Here is a 22,693-nt window from a genome sequence, read left to right as displayed (position 1 = left end):
TAGATGGGCTGCATCAAAGAGAATAAATTCCTCATTTATACTCACACTGTACGTTGAGTTGCACCAGGGCTTCTCGAGGTCTAATGTTGAAGCCATTGTATCTAGCTGTCTGGCATTTGTAAATCCCACTCATTTTTTGAGTCACCTTCTCAAAATGTAGCTTCCCATCATTTGTCTCCACTGTCATGGTCCCTGATGGCATAGGAGCCTCTTTATCAACTCTGGACCAGATGATAGGAGGTTTGGGTTTCCCTCGGACTTCACACTGTAACTCTGCTCTTGAATCTTCACGGACGGTAATGATGGATTGACCTTTGGGCACCATGATGGTTGGAGGTACTATTGGGAAAAATATGACAAGAAAGAACAACTACTCAATAGCAATGTTTAAGAATTAGCTCATTGGAGTGGTGTGTGTATGTAAAAGATTATATCCAATGAGGATATGTCAATGGCTACTTCAGCAGAAACAATAGTGTCAAGATCAAAAGAAATCATAGTCCACTTAGAACATAATCACTATCTTCAAAAAGGTGATCCCAGCCTGGTTGAAAACTACAGACCAATCCCTCTGTGTTGCATCATGTGCAAAGCCATGGAATAAATCATTAACCAATCCATTACCCTCCACTTAAGTATCAAACAACCTACTCTGCAAAAAACAATTTGGATTCAAGAAAAAATTGTCCTGCAATCTGCAACTCCTACACTGTAAAAACATATGGACTACTCTACTTGACCAGGGTAAAGCAATAGATGCAATTTACATAGACTTCTGCGAAGCCTTTGATTCAGTGGTACATGACAAACTACTGTTGAAACTAAACTCTTACAGCATTTCTGGATCCCTTCAAAAGTGGATTACTGCATTCCTGTCAAACAGGCAACAAATAGTAAAAATAGGGAGTGCGATATCAAACCCTGCTCCAGTTAACAGCGGTGTCCCCCCAAAGCAATGTTCTAGGACCCACACTCTTTATAATCTACATAAATGACCTTTGCAGTCACCTTATAAGCAACTGCATCCTCTTCACTGATGACGTAAAACTATTCAACACCACCGACAATACTACCATCCTTCAAAGTGTCCTTGATTATGTGTCTGAATGGTCAAACAATTGGCAACTCCAAATCTTGACGAACAAATGCTCTGTCCTACACAATGATAAAAACAAAATCAGTGCAGCAAATACAAGCTAGGTGGATATGACATCATTGACGACCCTCACTCTGTCAAGGACCTCATTGACCACCTTCACTCTGTCAAGGACCTTGGAGTACTCATATCAAAAGACCTAAGCGCCGGACCTCACTGCAACAGAATTGCCAAAAAGGCATTATGAGTTGTAAATCTAATCTTACAAAGGCTTCTCCTCTGGTAATACTGAATTGCTAACTAGGTCATACAAAACCTTTGCTAGACCAAAACTCGAATACAGCTTATCTGTCTGGAATCCACACTGTATATAGGGCATTAATACAATTGAGCCATTCCAGAAGTATTTCATGAGAAGAGCACTACACTTGCAACAGAATACCCTAAACCACCAGGCTTGAAATTTTGGGCTTGGACAACTACGCTGCCTATGGTTGGAGTTAAGCATAGTGCACAAAATTATCTGGTACAATGTCCTACCAGTCAATGCCTACTTCGGCTTCAACCACAACAATACAAGAGCACACAACAGATACAAACTCAATGTAAACTGCTCCAAACTTGATTGCAGAAAGTACGACTTCAGCAACAGAGAGGTCAATGCCTGGAATACACTACTTGACTCTGTTGTTACATCCTCAAACCCCCATTCCTTTACCTTTAAATTATCTACTACTGACCTCACCCCATTTCTAAGAGGTCTGTAAAGAGCGTGCATAAGCGCACAATCGTGCCTACAGTCCCTGTCCTATTGTCCACATTTATTCGTACCTATTTTCTGTATTCATACTCATGTTTATTCTTATACTTAATATCTTGTAAGCGATTGACCAATCAAATCAAATCAAATAAATAAATTAAATAAATAAATAACTAGATACTATGTTCTACTTTGGATACTACATTTTAGGAAGACATAAAAAATGGAGGAGTTCCAAGGAAGAACTAAAATGATAAGAGACATGAAAAAAAAACTTATTGTTATTTATCAATTAGTAAGGCAGATGTTTAGACTGGATTTGGCATTTTTATCTATCTACGGAGTCCTTCTGATGGACCTGGGATAGGCAGGTGTTGTTTAATGAAGTTAAAGGCATTGTCGCAGGGTGTAAGCTGTTCCAAGTAAAGCTGCCTTTTGCAATTGACCAATGGTGATTTTGTTAATGCTGATGACGTTCACATTGTGCTGCAGATGTTTTGGGATTGCATCCAATACACTATTATTATTGATATTATATTTGTTTGTTTTTGTGCCATAGGCATTCTATTTTTGTCTGTGGGACTTTGTATTTTGTTATTTTCTCTGTTTTTTCTTGTCTCTTCTGCTGTCTCCAAGCACTACGACTTCTACTATTCCAACTTTATGGTTTTTCTTATCAACAATTTTATGTCTGGGATGTTATGTGGCAGGGGCATGTCTCTTTGAATTCTAAAATTCCGAAGCACTTTAGCTTCTTTGTTTTCTAATACTTTGTCTATTTTGTGGTTTCACCAGTTTTTGCTTGCTGTTGATGCATGGTATCATCTTGAAGATATTCCAGTGACCTTCTGTCATGCCGTTGTTTGTAGTCAGTCTATACCAGGGGTGCCAAACTTGATCCCATCGTGGGCTGCATAAGGTGTTTGTTTGCCCTTGGGGGGCCAGGGTGGGAATGGCCTGGTCATTGTGGCTGGTTAGGTGAGTGTGGCTGGTTCCAAGGAAGCATGGGCCTGTCCCTCACTGTCTCCAGGACAACTTCACAGGCCAACTTTGTTGCCTACCACAGGCTGAATCTGGCCTGTGGGCCACATATTCGACACATCTGGTTTATACAATCTTCTTGAGGCACTTCTTTGCAGAGTTGGCATTTGCTGTCTCTTTCTGTCTTCTCAATTCTGGTTTTGTATGTATTTGTTCTTGAGGCTTCATCGTGTGCAGCCAGAATTGTCTTTTTCTTTAGTTTGCTTCTTAGCCATTGACAGGTCTCATTATCTGCTTTGCCTGCTAGATTTTTTCATGTATTGGCAAATATAATACTTTGCCTTGCCATGCCATTTCTCTTTTCTATTCTTCATTTTGTTTATTATTGTAGTGTTATATAGCAATTATAATACTATAACATTATACTATTAAAATACATTATAATAAATTATTATTTTAAATGTATTGGCCTCCAAATCCAGTGAATTTCAGTGGCTGAGGAACTCCTCTGGATGGAGGTTTTAGTCTGGAGAAGAGAAAAGATTGTGAAGACATGAAAGCTGAGCTAGATGACCCCTGCATTTCTATGATTAAAAATGCTCTAAAATTTTGTCACCTTATGAAGCAGTCCAAATGTCTTGCATACAAAGAATGAATTTGTTCCATGATCTTTCTGATAGTTCCATAGAAATTATTGCTTCTAAATCTTACTTTCCCCAGTTCTTCCAACTTTCAGAACTTGCTCTTCATAATCTTCACCATCTTCTCTGCCCTCTTTTTAAGATTATAATTAGGGGATACAGATTCTTCAGGGCTGCCTGTGTGTTGATCTCCAAATATATTTGAACCACAACTTTTTTTTTCACTAGAAAAATTCTGGGAATTGTATACTCAGTAAAACTTGTAGGGCAACTGTCGGGAAAGATTATTGTAGGGACTATCTGTACTAAAATATGGAAACTGATATGATTGTCCTTGATTCTTTGTGAAATCCTCTTTCTCTCTTCAAATATTTTTATACGTTTACATTTCGAAAGGATTTAAAAATGGAATGTAAAAGTTCCAAATTTATTTTTATCTTCATGACCAAGTAATGTCTGTGTGTAACCCATAAATGTAAGAGGGCCAAGAGGCAGTGTGATTATTTTAATCATACAAAAATATAGCACGTAGCTAGCTTAAAGGCATATTTATGTAAGTCTAGCATCCAGTATCTCCATCAGCTATATCACTAGGCAATAAGAAGGTGAATTTTCAATTTGCAGGTCTTCTGTGTGCTATGGAATCTCATCAAATCCTCTCTTATATGGTGTGAAGATTGAGCTGCACCCGCATGGCTCGGTACTGCCAGCATATGCTCACCTGGCAGGAGACAATTTTCTTTATGGGAAAAATGTGTAAATTGCATTTGAAAAGTTTTTAATTAAAGGCAGCTTTCTGGGACCCTTATGCTGGATGACCTGCTTGCTAAATCTTATGAGGGGAAGAAGATTCACAAAACCAAGGAATAAATACAAATTAGGGGAACGATCCACACTTCAATACAAACATAGTAAAGCCTTTTTCAAAACCCATGATTTTTTTTTTAGAACTGTGGAAACTTTATATGGATTCTTTACTGAAAAAAAAAGAGAGGAGAATGAATTGGTGATCTTGGGATCTGGTGATTAAAAAAGAGCTTATGGAGAAATGTTTAAGATTACTTGATAGAAAGAAGCGCAAAAGGCACAGCTGCCTTCCTTTTTCAATTTCTAGAAAGAAGTGTGAAAGGCACATGCTTTTCTTTTTCAATTTCTTTCTTGTATCCCTAGTTCTTATTTTCTATGTTCTTGATTGGTGTGTGTGTGTGTGTGTGTGTGTGTGTGTGTGTGTGTTTCCATGCTCCATTCAGATTACTCCTGAATTTTTCTGTGGTAGGAGGCTTGGTAAGTTTCTTTTGGAAACTTGTTTTAAGTGGTCGGCTAGCATTTCCATTGTTTCTCTGATAGGCACCTGTGACCTTTGTTGCAAACATACTTCAGAAAGCTCTGTTTTCTCTCTGCCTCACCTCTGTATCCTTCTGAGAAACAAAGTAGAGGTGATTAGGTGAATCATTAGAAGCTAAACCACTGTTTGTTTTAGTCAATGAATGTGAAGGTTATTTTCAATGGGACAGCAGTACATATGGAGGGCAGGTTTAACTGTAATCCCACTACAATTTCGCTACAATACACTGTGGATGGTTTGGAGTGAAAATAAATAAAATAAACAAAGCTCACTAGCACAAATAAGGTACTTTAAAAAACAACAACAACAATACAGTGCATATGTGCACGGAGGAGTGGGCTTGGGCGTAGGGATGGAAAGTTTCAATAATTTTGCCTTGGATTTATCCCTGATGAATATCATCCCCCACTTCCATTACATTCATTTCAAAACCCTGATATGAAATGTGATCAGTGATGTAGCCATATCAAATTTGACTCTTAGCCAGAACTTCCCAAGGCACTAGTAATACCATTCTCAAAGAATATCACAAAATTACTCTTTTGCAGAGCCACTTTGCATTGCTAAATGGTTACACCCTGCCTATTCCTTCTCCCCAATTTGCTTCTGATCTATTATGCAGAAAAGTTTCCATTGTGCAGGGAACTGTTCCAAGATGAACCCTCACCATCCTTCACTTTTAACATGCTATACTCTTATGCCTTTTTGTTTTGAAAGGTTTGTTATGCTTTAAAGAAATAGAAATAAAACATCAGATAAAAAACAACAACATAATATCGATTATGAAATATTAAATATAAATTTACTCAGCCTGACTTTTTCTGTAGTTGTTTGTCTGAAAACACAAAATTTGGAATAGAGAGAGAGAAGTTGCACAGCAGTGCAGCCTTCCATCTTAAACCCTCCAAATAATTTGAAAAGGATTTATCCTGTGATTAAAGCTAATCTACCTATCTGGTAAGCAGAGCTAGGATCTTTATGAAGCTCCTGGGACAGATTTTGATTAAAGCGTACGTTCTTTTTAAACCGTGTTCTATCCTTAATCGGGCTTCTGGATACATTAAAAATTAGATGAAAATTTACCTGTTTCTGAAGAAATGTTCACCTCGACACTAAGGTCAGGGATGGGTGCTCCTTGGAAAGATGCCACACACAGGTATGTACCATAGTCTGTGAAACGGAGATCAATTATCTCTAGGCTGCTTGTCACAGGGGGAAGTTCAGGATCATTCTTGATGACAACTACTCGATCTGAGAATTTGGCCAGCTTCCCATTCTTGTACCAGAAGTAGAAAACTTTTTCTTGTGGGACAGCATCCACATGGCATGAGAGTTTTAGGTCCTGCCCTAGCTGGATGGTTTCACTCTCTTTGATGACATCAGGAGTGATCTGGAACGTTATGTTCTTCATGGCTGGAGGAAATACAAAGGCCAAACTTGTGAATATATCAGTGCCTGATCTTCAAATAGTCAACATATGTCATATCATGTCATGTTGGGTCATGTCACATCATGTTGTATCATGTCATATCCTGATTGACAGGGCATAAAAATCTGAGTATATAACACAATATAACACAAAAAGTAAACTATATAATTCACATTCTTACATTCAACAAAATTTAACATTCAGTTTAATAGCATCTCCTCTTCTTAGGCAGAAATTAATTCTGGAAAGTTGTTTTCACTGAATCTATGATGCAGGGGGAACAGAATATCCTTCCCCAGCTTGCTATAATTTCATTCTTGATAGGAGAGGGATGTAAACATGATTTTTGAACATGCCACCTTATGCTTGTATGCAAATATAATGTATTAATTTGACCATCAATAAATGGAATCTGGCAAGTGCAGTCGGTTTGATAGAAATGACTAAAGAGATCAGGAGAAAAACAAGAAAAGTGATTTGTTTGCATCCGTCTCCTATCAATCCCCCACCTTTCAATGTAACGTAGTGTGAAGCGATATGTGTGTGTGTGTGTGTGTGTGTGTGTGTACACTTATGTGTTGAAAACAAACCTGAACATTATGAGGACTGAAGGAAAGGAAGCAATGCAATATAAAATCAAGCTTGGTTAATACTATTTCTGCCCTGAATACCAGTCTTAAATTTATTCCAATCTTTAAAAGGAACAAAGTGATCTGGAAATTCAGGCTTCATCCCCAATTAGATTAATAGAAAGACGTACATCGCACCAATAGGTTCACTGTCTTCTTGGCTGGATTCCCCACATTGTTGATGGCTGTACAGTTGTAATAACCTGAATCTTCAGTTTGAATGCCCCAGATGGTAAGATTGCCCGCATGAATCAGGCTGTTCAGTGGCATAGGACCAGGTGAGTGAGACCAGACTACCTGAGGCAAAGGATCTCCGCCTGTTAATGAACAGTATATGGTAACATTATCCCCTGGGTTTACCACTAAAGTCTCATTCACTGATAGTTTTAGAGCTGGCGGAGCTATAAGAGAGAGAGAGAGAAAAAAGAGAGAGATTTTTTTAAAAGATATAAAGATTCATTTTTAGGAAATATAAATTAGCATATTTTGAAATATATACAAAAGAAAGCCTGACGAACCTAGAAATTAAAAAAAAATGCATACTGTGCTTGTAATCTAGTCAGATGGTAATTCTCAAATGTCTCAAATGAGCCCAGTCAGTTTCAGAAATATACAGATGAAAACTGGAGGCCTACAGTGGTGCATTTCAAATATTTTTATCACCGGTTCGGTGGGCGTGGCTTGGTGGGCACGCTTTGCGCATGCGCGCACACACTTTGCATGTACACATGCGCCAAATACACACTTTGTATTGCAGGTGCAGAGGTTTGCTGACTCACCCCTGCAAGCCTGCACTCTCCCTGTTGCTTCAGCAGCTGCCATGCCGCAATCTGCTGTGCTACGCAAAGCAGCTCTGCTTCAAAAGCAGAGGATAAAAGTCAGTATGGGAGCCAGGGCAGGAGTGTGTGCCCAACAGCAGAGTGTTGGAGAAAACTGGTTCGGTCTCCGCTGCTCATCAGCGCTACCAGCCCAGCAGAACCAGGCCGAACCAGTAGAATACCACTACTGGAGGCATACAACAATGCTATGCACAAAAAGATCAGTTTGTGCTTTGTTGATCAGCTTGCCAAATTATACTGGGAAAGAAGAGAATGTCTCTCTGAATTCCACCTTTTGCCAATGCCAACTCCTGGCTTTTCAGATATTATTGCACTGTAATTTCTATCAATCTCAACCAATTATTTGATTTTCCCCCACCCCATTACATAACTGAATTGTTGCTTTATAGGCTTCAGATCTCTCTAAAATTATTGCTGGGATATAGATTAATAATTTATAGTCCGTTTTTCTTAAATGTATGATGTATCACCACTTTTAGAATGTGTTAAAGTTTACAGGCCTATAATCTGGTGTCTTCAGGGCTACAACACCTATCATCCTCCATCAGCAAGGCAATTTACACAGCTTCAGGTTAGGAAGACCCATAAAGCTTATACTGCCTTTCTGCAGAAATATGAGGCTCGTTTACACTTGATGCCATTTCTTACACTTGAGCTATAAAGATGTGCACCTTCAAAGTGTGATACAAAGAATGATTAGAAGTTCCCAATCACAAATTCTATCTTCTACAAGTTCCTTCACCTCCTGTGCACAGCAAAATCTTCCTTGAGGATTTAATTCTAAGTAGCTTCGTATTATAGCAACTTGTTAATATCTTTCCCACACATCCCACATCCCGTGCCCTGCCTCCTCCTCCTCCTCCTCCTCCTCCTCCTAGCAATTATTGCTAACCTCTAGAGCTCTTTCTTTAACTGCCTTATATATCAAATGCTGGGCTCTAACCTCATTCACAAATCTTTGAGCCTCCCCTTTATGTAAGGAGTCATATTATGAATGGGCAGCTCCTCTGCTTTAGAGTGCTTAACCTCAACCCTTCTGATTAATTCCTTTTCTTCAACACCCCCAGACACAGATCCAAAAGGCTTTTCTCTGTGTTTTCTGTTTAATCTCTCAAAGGCCCTGTAATGCTCCTTCTCGGGAGTCATCAGAGACTTCACACAGAGCTCAGAAATTAACAATCAATGGGACAATGGCAGAAGCATGTTTTAAGTAAGAGCTGTAATAACGCAAAATAAGGCATCGTTACATATTCATAAAGCTTGATTTAATGACATCATTATTTCTGCCATCTCTTCTTTCTGGGCCCTATGTTAATGACTTATGCTGGATTTGCACTGAATTTCTAGTTCAGACAAACAAAAAAGCAGGAAGGCTGTTCTCTTACAGGGGCAAGAAAATACATATTTCACAACTATTCTGATTTTTCCCACATCCAGACTGATTGGCTTACATTTGGACACTTTAAAAACTAATATTCCTTGTCTTAATTCCAAAATATATAAGACTGACACTATAGTCCATGAAACGGAGATGAAGTACAACGCTGGCCAGTTATATCCAATCTGTTGGGAAAATCAATGTGATGTAATAGGGAAAGTAAAGACCATGGATTACAGGCAGGAAGACTGTGAATTCTAACCCTGCCAGAGACATGAAAGCCAACTGGGTGACCATAGGTCTCTCTCTCTCTCTCTGTCACTGTCTCTCCCTCTCCCTATCTCACCCCAGGAAGAAGATACTGGCTGGTCTATTCTGAAAATGTTGCCAAGAAAACTTCACCAGGTGACAGGTGACTCAATGGATCACCACCACCACAATAACAAGTACTCTGATGACTTAATTTTTGACTTCAAGGAAGGATAGTATGGCTGGATAGCAGCATGAACTGAATCTAATATTTAGGCAAAGAAATTTCAGCTGAAACCCCAAACCCCAGACAAACTGAGGGGAGATGTGTGGGTGAGTAAATGTTGTGGTTATCCAGCAGCAGGTGCAGATAGCTGAGGAGAGCGAGGACTCAGATGAGGGGCCAGGACCATTATGGAGTGGACTGCTGCCTTCAGAGATTGTGGGAGCTGGCAGCAGTGATGAGGAGGTCCCGAGAAGCCTGTGCCAAGTGCATGTGCATGCAGGGTTGCTCACAGGAAAGAGCAGCTGCAGCAGCACAGGCAACTCAGGAGTAAGACTGTAAGGTAATGGCAAGAAGATAAAAGCCAGCTGTGAAGCGAACGTTCTTTGCAGGAAGCAAAGACGTTTTGAAACTCAGCCTCGTGTACATTACAGTATCTTAAGTTGGTATTTGAAGACTCTTGTGTTGTGAAATATTTCTTATCTGTTATTCTTGGCAGCCTTGCACAGTTTTGGCGAGGCTCATGCTTATCAAAGTTAATTAGTTTGCAGCAGCCTTTTAACAGGGATTCATAAGAATCATTAAAAGGTTTCTGTTCCCTTTGGTTCGTGTTTGTTTTATTGGAAAAGGGTTTGGGTCAGAACAGTAAACATGAATTTATGGGCAATGAAACATCTTCTTGACAATGTCTACATTGCAATGAGTGGGAAGTGGATGACCATATAATTTGCCCATATGGTCTCCCTGATTTTCCTATCTCACAATAAGCTTAAAGAATGGGAGGTGATATGAGCCCCAACTAGGCCTAATCTAGGACTGGGATATGTGGTGAAACTAAGAAGAATCTGAAATCCAAAATATGGTTAGAAGTGAAATATGACTGGGATTTTATTAATGTCTTCCTCACCAATATAAATACTTCATTTGGCCTTCCAATTAAAGGGCTGATGCTATAATCTTTTGGGGTTTTTGAAGAGGACTGTAAGTCTTGAAGAAACTAAAACCCAAATGATAGCATTTTTATGATAAATAGGCAGAACAATATTTAATCACATGCTGAAGGTACACTATTTTGAATTGTGTAAATATAAGCATTATGTCAATGTTAGAAGACATCACAATACTATTTAGCACAGCTCAGAAAACATCTAGTAGTGCGTATTGTGCTATTATTTCATTTATATTTCCAGTAGAATTTGGAGCATGCAAATTTATAGCTGTTGCATCAAATTACATGGACATTTTTTTAAAAAATGTGAATAACTTATAAAACTACAAAGATGCTAAGAGTAACTTTTTTCTGAACAATCTGAAGAATTTTGAATTTTCTTTGAATAAAAATGAAAAAAAAATGAATTCAGAGGTCTTTATCACCCAGAGGTTATGCTTTGATATTGCAGTAAATGGTAGTACATATCTGAAGTTTTTTCGTATTATTATGAGTTCCACGTATTAATATTTAAAGTCCAGAAGTATTTGTGATCCAATTACTTAAAGAATCATCTCCTTCAATATAAACTTACCAGTATCAACTGTTTGAGCTAGGTGGCCTTATAAATCTTATTAAGAGAGAATATATAAATAAAATAAGTAAATTCAAATTTTATCTTTGGAGAATCTTTTCTAGGAGTCTCCACTAAATGATGTATGATAGAAGTTTAGTAGAAAGGAGACTTAGTAGTTGTAGCACTCTAAATGTCTACAGATTTTCTCAGTCTTCCAGATCATGGTTGTCTTAAAGGTGCTCCACTGGACTTTCTTGGGTTTTTTTTTTCTTTGAAAAAGTTTCACTTGTCATCAAAGAAGCTTATTCAATTCTAACTGACTGGTGGGGAATGGAAGGATTTATATTCTTTGCAGTCACCTGGTTGTTAGCACCCTGAGAGTTGGTCATTAGCTCTCTGAAAATTGTTGAGGTCAATATAGGAGAATATTTGTAGCTCAGGGTTGAAAGGAGGGGTCCTTGGTGCTCTCTGAGCTTGCTTGGTTTCTTGCAGATGTTTTATTATCCTAACTAGGTAGCATTGTTAAGGTATTCCCCGTTAGGCGAATGAGTGCACTCGGGGAAACATAGTGAGAGTGATGTTGAATAACACACGACCAGCATACAGATCACAGATAAAATGTAGGTTTTACTTCCAGTAAATGGGTAAACAAAGTCCAACAAACGGTCCAAATCATACACGGTTAAAGCAGTTAATATCGGTCCAGGGATAATCCAAAAACAAAGTCAAGTATCATGGACAGAGTTCAGTAAATGGAGTTTGCTAACAGTTGCAAGACTCACAGCTATCCGAGCAGAACGACGATCAGGCAATATGGCAAAACAGGAAATGCAAGGAGAAAGAAACCAGGTTTCTGGCTCCATCTTATGGCTGTTGGAGGAACCTCAGCCAATCACACTTACAGCATTCTTTTAAAGATACAGTATTAAATTACTATCCTGGTTTATATATTTCCAACCAAACTGTTAGGTGACAATCATTCCTAACATTCTCCCCTTTGGGTAGGACAATATATAAAACCTTATAGTTTAAGTCCATATTCCTCACAGCGAGCCTTATGTTTTACAGTGCCTTGGGCTTTTGTAAAATGATCTGCAATATTATTCTCTGACATGTGATACTCCAATGTAATCATTTTACTTTGAACATATTGTCTCACATTTAGATATCTTAGATTGGTGTATTTTGATCTTGTCTTTACTGCGAGATTGGAAGCTATCTGAATTGCTGATTGGTTGTCTTCATACACAACAATAGGTTCCTTTACATTAATTCTCATATCTATCAATAGTTGTTTATAACAAACTAAATCTGTACATAATAAAGACAAACATGAGAATTCAGCCTCCATTGTTGATAAGCTTAGATGTTTTTGTCGAATAGACCGCCATCCAATTAACACCTTTCCTAATAACACTACAGTACCTGACATAGATTTACGTGTAGGTACGTCTGTAGCGAAACTTGCATCGGCAAATGCAGTTAAAATTAGTTCATCCTTAGGCTCCAAATATAATGCATAATACATTGTTTGTTTAAGATATTTTTACACACGCTTAGCAGCTTGCCAGTGATTTTCAGTAGGCTCAGCATTAAACCTTGCTAATTAACACTATATGCTATATCTGGCCTTGACCAATTACTAAGATAAGATAAGCTACCAATCAATGACTGATAAATGTCTTTATCAAAAACAGGACTTTGCACATCACTGTGGCTAAACTCCTGGCTCATTGGTGTTTTAGCCTGTTTACAAAGTTCCATTTTAAAATTCTTTAGTAACTAGTTAATTTTATCTGCCTGTGGGATTTTGTATCCTCCCCTAGTTTTATCTATTTTTAAACCAAGATACTTAATACGCACCTAAATGTTTTATTTTAAATTTCCTCTCTAACAGTGAAATAATCCCAGTAGCTTCTTGCTCAGTCTTAGTGATTAATGCTATGTCATAAGTGAACAATAGCAACAATAAAATTACACCATCACTTTCCTTTTTGAACAAACATGGATCAGCCATGCCAGCTACAATAGCTATCTTTGTTAATTCCATAACTATGGACTGGTTCCATTCATAGCCTGATTGCTTCAAACTATAAAAACTCTTTTTTAATCTCCAGCAAACAGTTTTGTTTTCAGTTTTTATACCCAAAGGCTTCTTTAAATATATAGTATGTTGCAACGGTACATGAAGATATGCCGTCTCCACATCTAAATGGTTTATTGTATATTTATTCTTAGCTGGCCAAACTAATGCTGCTCTTAATGTGGTAGCCTTCAGACTAGGTGCAAACACCTCATCGTAGTCATTGGCTGACTGATCGAACCCTTGTGCTACTAACCTGGATTTATGGGTAACAGTCTCATCTACACCTGTCTTAATTTTATAAATCCATTTACACCCTATGGTATGCTTACCTGGTGGTAAACTAACATTTTCATATAACTCCAACCTTTGTAAGGATTTCAGTTCCTTATCCATTGCTTCCTGCCAAGCAGCCTGATCCTTAGCAGGATACAGTTTTAGTTCATTATAATTAGTAGGAACTGTATTTACTTGGAATACAATACTAGCCTGATATCTATTTGGTGGTCATGTTACACAGGTTGAATGTTTAGGCAACTCAGGGCTTACTGGTGGACTCTCTTGTTCCACCTGCTCTTGTTCTTCTACCTCCTCCTATTCCAGTTCTTCTTTAATGGCTACTGATGGTTTAACTATCTCATCATTAGGGACTACTTGGGTGTCAATAACAATATCATTGTTGGATTCCTGTTCTAGTTTATTCCACCCAATGTGTTTAAGAAATTTAGCACTAGTGCTGCAGTAAATATTAGCTCTGTCTTGATCCCAGAATCTAAATGATCTATGGTTGGCCTTGTAACCAACGAAAATTAATTTCCTAGCTCTATGTTGCCCTTTCAGTCTTACTTGTGAGGGAATATGCACCCATGCTGGAGCTCCAAATGTGTGTAAATAATTTAAATTTGGTTTTCTGTCATGCCAATGAGTGAATGGCAATTCACCAGTTGTTGTGTTAATCACATTGCTTAACACATGGTTGCTACACATTATGGCCTCACCCCACAGTGCTTCAGGCAAATCTGAATCAGATAACATAGCATGACTTGTAACGTTTGCCCCCTTCGTTCTATAAACGAGTTATGTTGTGGCCTGTAAGGTGCATAACACTTATGCTCGATACCAGCCAATTTTAACATCGTTTGTAATCTATTGTTAATATACTCAGCCTCATTATCTGTTACTACAGTAATTACCTTATGTTTCATTCTTCTTTCTGAAAACCTTAGCCAATTAAAGAAATGTTGGAATGTTTCTTTTTTGTTTTTCATTAGATAGCAGAAACCGTACCGTGAGTATTGATCCATTATACTCAAAACATAGCAGGCACCTCCCAAACTGGAGTAACCTTGCTTTTCTCCTGATTACAGGAATTACAGCTTAAGTACTTGCTACAAGGTTTTAATTTTACTCCCTCTGACAATTTTACAGTTTATTTCAGCATTTTGAAATTAATGTGCCCTAGACATCTATGCACTAAATGTATACATTCGTCATGTGGCTTAACATTGTTATAAACCGAGTTAGCCATCTGCAGCTGGTCATCATGTATCACAGATAAATCATTCTCTAAAGTAGCAGTAACACTTTTACCCACTTTCTCTATTATACAGTTATTTCCCCTAAAGGTTACTACATAACCAACATTAACTAAAGCCCTTACTGATAACAAATTAAATTTCAGTTTAGGTAGATGTAACATAGATAAATGCTCATTTACACATGAACAATTTGCAGTACCTTCATCAGATGCTTTCATCTTCCATCCGTTTGCCAATGATACATGTTGCTTACTCGTGGACATCTTTACAAACCTCTCTCTATTTCTAGTAATGCACTGCAATGCTCCACTATCAATTACCCACAAATCATGGTTTACAGTTGAATTGCTAGACATAGCTAAACTAACATTCTTTTTAGTCTTCTGGTGATTACCAGTATTCTGTTGTTTTCCCTTCTTACAGAATCTAGCTATATGTCCCTTAGCCCCACAAGAAAAACATTTCCTAACAGTATAGGTAGTTGAAGACAAATCCTCTTCTTGTGGTTGTTTATCTCTCAATTGGTCTCTTTCCAGCCTTCTTCTTACCTCTTCTAACAATCGTCTAGTTATGTCAGTCAATGTCAGTTTATCTCTGGGCAGGACTTCCAGTGAAGATATGTAATCATCATAACTTTCATCCAATGAGGAAAGAATGATGTAAACTTGAGGCAGCTCTGAAAAAAACAGTTCCTTTTCATGTAGCTCTTGAAAAATTCTTTTCATAAAGTTCAAATGAGCTAACATATCTCCACCTTTCAGAAGACGTGCTCTAAGCAGTTTATGTGTAAGATGTATGTGTGCACCTACACTGTCACAAATATCAATCCTCTTCAAATTCTCCCAACACCTAGCAGCAGACTCTTCTCCATGAATATGGACTAGCTGCTGGTTACTCAATGTTAGTCCAATTATACAAAGAGCTTGTTCATTGGTTCCATTTAAAGTCAGCTAACTTTTTGGCATTGTCCTCATTATTTGAATCCCAAGCATTTACTTCCGGTGGATCTTGAACTGCATTCCATAACCCTTCTCTACACAGAAGTAGACTGCACTTCATAGACCAGGAAATATAGTTTGTTCCATCCAACCGGGTTATCAGTGATAGACTTGTTGACGGATCTTGTGCCATCTTTACCAGGACAGTAACCCACAATTAAACAGTAAACAGCTATCTGTATACGGTACTGCATATTCACACCAACTCTCAGTAATCTGAGTCTGGCATGAACTGGGCCCATAATCAGTGTTAAGGTATTCCCCATTAGGAGAATGAGTGCACTCAGGGAAACATAGTGAGAGTAATGTTGAATAACACATGACCAGCATACAGATACACTGAATAGTAAAATGTAGGTTTTATTTCCAGTAAATGGGTGAACAAAGTCCAACAAACAGTCCAAATCATACACGGTTAAAGCAGTTAATATCAGTCCAGGGATAATCCAAAAATGAAGTCAAGTATCATAAACAGAGTTCAGTAAATGGAGTTTGCTAACAGTTGCAAAACTCATAGCAATCCAAGCAGAATGACGATCAGGCAATATGGCAAAACAGGAAATGCAAGGAGAAAGAAACCAGGTTTCTGGCTCCATCTTATGGCCATTGGAGGAACCTCAGCCAATCACACTTACAGCATTCTTTTAAAGATACAGTATTAAATTACTATCCTGGTTTATATATTTCCAACCCAACTGTTAGGTGACTATCATTCCTAACAAACATCATCAGTGCTAGTGGTGATGATGTTGCCTAGTTAGGGTAATAAAACGTCTGCAAGAAAACAAGCAAGCTCAGAGAGCATCAAGGACCCCTCATTGTTGAGGTCAATTGAGGGTTTATCTGTATCATCAGGGTCATCTGAATCAGAATGTAAACAGGTGTAGAATCTTCTTGAGATTGATGAAAGGACTGTGTTGTAAACAGGAAATAGGTGGTGGCATATCTCTCCCCCTCTCCTGAGGGAAAGCTGTTCAATTTTAATATAGATGGCCTCTTTGATTTCCTTTTCAAATCAGTGGTCCTTTCTGTCTAGAATATGAATTTTGCTGTCTTATGAAGCACCCTTCCCTGAGGACCCGCCTCCAATATCTACCTTCTAGAGTTTTAGATTAAAAAAAGTTTTAATTTTATTTTTAAATTTAAAGCTACATAACTAGCATGTTTTAAATTTTAAAATGCATGCAAGCTGCACTGCCACTTTCAAGGTTTGTCCTCCAATTTTTTTTAGCTCCATGTTTCCCTGAAAATAGGACCTACCCCCCAAATAAGCCGTAGTCTGATTTTTAAATGTGCACCTAATATAAGCCCTACCCCAAAAATAAGCTGTAGTGAAGTGGATGGGCATGGCCATCACAAAGCAGCAAGTGCACATGGGCTGATGGTGTCTGGAACCAGTCTCAGTCCATGCACCACAGCTGAATTGATTACTTGTCGAAGCAGCAGGTAGAGGCAGAGGTGAGGGGGAGGCAAGCAATCTGGGTGTGCTGTGTGGGCCGGGGGAACCCAAGAGTCAGTGGGCTGGAGTGCACAGGGGTTTGTGGAAGGCTTGTCTTTGCGTTTCTCGACTTGCCTGCAGCCCATATAGCTTGTCAGAATCACCTGCCTTCTGCCCTTATCTGCTGCCAACTGCCACATGAAGATAAGCCTCCCACGGCCAGCCACCCACTCCAGCCCACTGACTCTTTGCCTTCCTGTGGCTCATGCAGCATGTCTGGATCTCCTGCCTCCCCCCCACCTCTGCCTCTACCTGCTGCTTGAACAGGTAACTCACCTGCACTGCATGGGCTGCACAGCCCCAGAGTGTGCTGATCAAGAAACTGATGGGCTGCAGCTGCTGATGGATACCATCAGTCCTCGCATGCTTGCCGCCTCTTGTTTGCACACTGGGGAATGCAAACCAGCCACTCTGATCACCCTGAAATCATGTTTCCTTGAAAATAAGCCCTAGTGCTTATTTTTGCGCACCCCAAAATATAAGACTGAGTCTTATTTTGGGGAAAACATAGGTATTACTTTTTGACTACATTTTTGAATTGGAAAATACCAAAGGGATCATTTTAAAAGCGAGATCATATAAATGTAGTCCATTAAATGGAAAATTTAGAGAGGGAATATTGAGTTATTCTATCCATCAAGAATGCATGATATTTGGATTAAGGATTGGTTAGCCACAAATTATTTTATTGGTCTTCAGCATCTGGAAAAATGTGAAGTGTTATTTCTCCTGCTTTTAATGGGAAATTTATTTATTTTTATTTCCCATTTTCAATACAATAGCTACATGGTTGAAGAATAAAAAAACAATATGGAATAGGATGCAGTTTATGATGTAAAATGAAACCTGTTGATTTTTGATCTGGAGAAATGCAAATAAAGCATTTTTCTACCCTAATGGGCCTTGCTATAAACAAAAAAAGTTCCTGAAGCACTAGTTTAGGCAACCATTCAAAATTATGTATTTTCTTTTATGTCAGTTTCCCAGACTTAATAGCTAAAACCCTGTGTAGCAACATTTCGTTTTCCATTATGTCAAAAAATGGGTTTGTTTATATGTATAAATGGGCCAAAAGGAATCCATAAATCAGCTCCCTGTGCCTTGTAAATGTGCAGGCAGCATCTCTCTAGGCTCCTGAATTCTGACTAGAGGGCACAAAATCCAAGTTCAGCTGTGGGCCCATCTCGGATTACATCCTTTTGCAGTTAGCAGATGGATGCTAACAACGTGCAGCCATTCTTATGCAGGAGATGAATCTAATTTATTTGCAACCTGTGGCAATTACTTTTGTTCTCTCTCTTTCTCTCTCCCTCCCTCCCTCCCTCCTTCCCTCCCTCCCTCTCTCCCTTCTCCCCATCTCTCAAAAACAACTCACACATACCTTGCTGGTAAGTTGAGGAACAAGGGGAGGAGGAAAGCAATAAAAACAAAGAGTCACTTTCAATTCTCTTTGAAGTCCAATTTGCTGCAATATAACTGCAGGAGAGTTCTCCTTTGTTGTGGTTTAACTGTGTTGAAATCAAGACCGAGAAAAAAAACACATCCTATCCCTGCTTGCCCTGCATTGCCATTGTCCCTTCTGTGGGCTGCCAAATCTCTGGCCCTCTTAATTGTAAAACCATTAATAATAGAATAATAAGGAAAAACTGGGCAGGCATGCAAAATCATAATGGTTTCTTGCGTTCACATGCTGGAATCTCAAAAACAGCAAAGAGTGATACTTTTTGGATAAATCCAAAGTTATGGTTTGAGATATGATTCCAAGGATTTGATGCATTAAAGTACCAAACGGGGGGAAATTCAGCTATTCTGGCTGAATTTAACTGGCATCAAAAGATTTATACAGAGGCATTCAGTCTGAGTTGCAAAGGAGTTCATCTATTCTCTCACCTCAGAACAAGATAACCAGCAATAACAGCATTTGTTCAGGCTAGTTGGAGAGTCAATGTGGTATAGAGCAGTGATCCTCAACCTTTGCAGCTTGATGATCTGGCTGGGGGCGGGGAGAAGGGAATTGGGCCTAATGAATGGCGGGCCAATGCGCACACACTCTCAGCTCAACTCATTCAAGTGATGGGCTGGCGAGCACATGCATGCAAACGCAGCTGAAGGGCAAGTTGAGCTGTGTGCACATCAGTTCACCGCTTACATGAATTGAGCTGTGCACATGTACACACAGGGCTTCCTCTCATATGACCCGGTTCTGAATAGGCCATGGCCTAGTAGTGCGCCATGGTCCAGGGCTTGGGGAACCCCTGATGCAGAGATAGTCCTCAACTCATAATCACAAATGGGACTGGAATTTCTGTCAATAAGCCATATGTTCATAAAGTGAATTGTGCCTGGCTTTATGACCTTTTTGCCATAATATTTGCCACGGCTGTTATGCAAATCACACAGTCGTTAAAGGAAACCAGGTTCCCCATTCACTTTACTTGCCAGACGTCAGCTGGGATGGTCGCAAATGGTGATCATGTGACCCTGGGACTCTGCCCCTGTTGTAAATATATACGCCAATTGCCGAGTGCCCAATTGATGATCACATAACCATAGGGATGCAGTTGTCAGTTCAAGTGTCAGGATTCCAGCAGTTACCCCAAGTAAATCATGAATCTCAAGCCAAACTTCCAAAACTTCAAAAGGATTTATTGGGAGTTAACATGTCTGGCACTGCCTGGGTGTAGCCGACTCTGAGACACATAATTCATTGTCACCCTTGACCCTGGTTTTCCCCCATGCCTGGGTATATCATAATTCATGTTCTCCAGTGAGACACATCCATAGCCAAGAGTCATGTTTTCCAGTTAGATATTTGAGTGGCAGAAACTTCAGTCACCTAGTTACTATCTTTGAAAAACTATTTATGGAATGCACTTTCAATTTTCAAGCTGCCACACTGCTCTTTCAAACCCCTTTCCCCCCTCCCTTTCTGTTGGCAATTCTAAAAAGACCATAGAAATATTTTATGAGTTGACAGCAAGTGAAAGAAACTTCTTTCAGTGCTCTTGTAACTTTGAATGGTTGTTAAATGAATTGTCATCAATGGAGGAATATCTATAATGTACAGTATTAGATTAGGATCAGGAAGCCCATTTTCAAATCGCCTTCAAAAATAGAAGAAGATTGTATAGTTTGCATCAGAGAAGTACGGTTGTGGTGCTAGATTTTTCTGCTTTGTTTTTCGTTTCTTTTGTTTCTTGCTTTTATTGTATGCATAGTTGTTTATTCTTGTTTGTAAGCCACCCAAAGTTTGGTTTAAATTGGGTGGCTCTACAAATGTTTTAGATAAATAAATAAAGACAGCTCACTAGGCTGATTGATTGATTTTGGACTAGTCACTCTCTCAGCCTGAATTATCTTACAGGGTTATAGCTTTGGGGAAGAAATGAAGGATTTATCTGATTTTTCACTGACATTCTTAACCTGTTTCCTATTTATTAAGAGCCCCTAAGAAAATTCAACAGCAAACATAGTCAATGTGACCTTTTGGAGTATTCAGTGGAACCAATGCTTCTGTCCATATCTTGAATAGAATTAGCCAAAGAATACCAAATGGCTACATTGGTCCACAGCACAGCTGAATTAACCAAATACACAAAGATTGAAATAACCAGGATTATGGAGCTCATCAACCTTTGCCTAACCACATACCTCCAATGGGTGAACTTGCCAACAAATTAAAGGAACACCTATGGAACCACCTCTTTCAGGACTTACAGCGGAAGTTGTTATGCAAATCTAGAAGCCATAGTGCTTCCACAAATACAACCCAAAATATGGATCAGGTATGTAGATGACACCTTCACCATAATAAGGTAAAGGTAGAGGTTCCTCTCGCACATATGTGCTAGTTGTTTCCCTCTCTAGGGGGCACTGCTCATCTCCGTTTCAAAGCCAAAGATTTCAAAGCACTGTCTGAAGACGTCTCCGTGGTCATGCAGCTGGCATGACTAAATGCCTAAGGTGCATGGAATGCTATTACCTTCCCACAAAGTGGTCCCTATTTTTCTATTTGCACTTTTACATGTTTTAGAACTGCTAGGTTGGCAGAAGCTGGGACAAGTAATGGGAACTCACTCCATTATGCGGTGCTAGGGATAATAAAAAAGACCAATTACAGAACACCCACAGAACTATAAACAACATCTTCAAATGAATCCAGTTTACCAAAGAAGGAAAACAAGAACAACACATTATCCTTTCTGGACATTCTGATCAGCAGTGACCACAATGGCAAAATTAGAAAAATACAGAAAAATCACACACACCAACCAAATGCTCCACTTCCAGAGCAACAACCCAAACTTCCACAACAGAAGCTGCATAAAAACTTTACTTAGATGAGCACTAACTCACTGCAGCAACCCTGAACAACAGAAAAAGGAAACAGAATATCTATATAACATATTCCAATAAAATGAAGATCCACACAACTTTATCAAAAAGTGCTTGACCACTCAACCCGCTATAGTCCAACCAACACAAGACCCAAAAAGAGTAACACTGCCATACATCAAGAATTCTCAGAAACCACCAGCAGACCACTACTATCACATGGAAACAGCTTGACCAAACATCCTAAGTAAATAAAAAAAAACCAATAACCCCAGAAGAAAAAACAGGAATCAACTACAACATACAATGAAATTACTGCAACTGCCACTACATGGGATAAATAGGCAGAAGATTGGCAGAATGCATCCATGAAGACATGATGAAAACTCTTTAATTTCACAACATATAGACAGACTTAACTATAGTTTCAGTTGGGAAACAATATCTACTATGAAAGAGACAATCAGCAAGCTGAAAAGGAACAAAAAGACCAAAACTCTCCCCCACTAGTAATCAGAATTCAGATGAGCATAAATTAACTCCAAGATTAACATCAGACCAATCAAGTAAAAAAAAAAAACCAATCAAAGAACAATAAAAATGCATTCAGAGACAGTGGAAATTCAGCAGAAGCCAAAAGTCGGGTCTTAGATGAAGTTAAGTCAGTGAGACTTACTATGAACAACTTTGTTGTTAGAATAATGCTCAAATAAGAGATGGGGCATCTTTTGTTTTTCAAGTGTTGCTGAACTGTAGCTCTCAACATCCAACACAATGACAACACTGGCCAGAATTACTGGGAGTTGTAGTTCAACATCTGAAACATCTTGTTTACATCAAGCAAGACAGCCTTTCCTTTCTGCTTCCAAACAAAAACAAAAGAATGTCTACCCCTGAGATAGCACTAGCCACCCATTTATCTTCTCAACACACTGGCTTCCAAGACCACAGACTACAAAGCTAGATATGTCCTCTATTGAGGGTTACACGGATGCACTTCAAAAAAATGTATCAAAACATATTTAAAACAAACATTTTGGAGAGATAAATTGAATGGTATCTCAAGAGAAAGTACACTTGAAAAATGAAGTCTACAAGCAATTTGGAGGTTGATTTTTAAAACATCACAGAATAATAAGGAAGCAACTCAGAACACAAAATGACCC

General features: G+C 38.8%; 1 protein-coding gene across 2 annotated transcripts in view; it reads right to left on the bottom strand.

The window, feature by feature from the left end:
• MDGA1 (MAM domain containing glycosylphosphatidylinositol anchor 1) overlaps window positions 1–22,693 on the bottom strand; it is a 329,389-nt gene that overhangs the window by 156,636 nt on the left and 150,060 nt on the right. For both annotated transcript variants that reach the window (XM_026695587.2, XM_087935247.1), the window contains exons 6-8: window positions 7,013–7,282; window positions 5,907–6,236; window positions 46–339 (exon numbers count right to left, since the gene is read on the bottom strand). In XM_026695587.2, coding sequence (XP_026551372.1) covers window positions 46–339; window positions 5,907–6,236; window positions 7,013–7,282 — 894 coding nt within the window. The remainder of the gene's footprint in view (window positions 1–45; window positions 340–5,906; window positions 6,237–7,012; window positions 7,283–22,693) is intronic.

The sequence above is a fragment of the Pseudonaja textilis genome, chromosome 1 (genome assembly GCF_049901715.1).
Source record: "Pseudonaja textilis isolate UNSWEBS1 chromosome 1, rPseTex1.2, whole genome shotgun sequence".
Taxonomy (NCBI): Eukaryota; Metazoa; Chordata; class Lepidosauria; order Squamata; family Elapidae; genus Pseudonaja; species Pseudonaja textilis.
The sequence above is the reverse complement of the archived record's forward strand: the minus strand, read 5'-3'. Positions and strand labels throughout refer to the sequence as shown.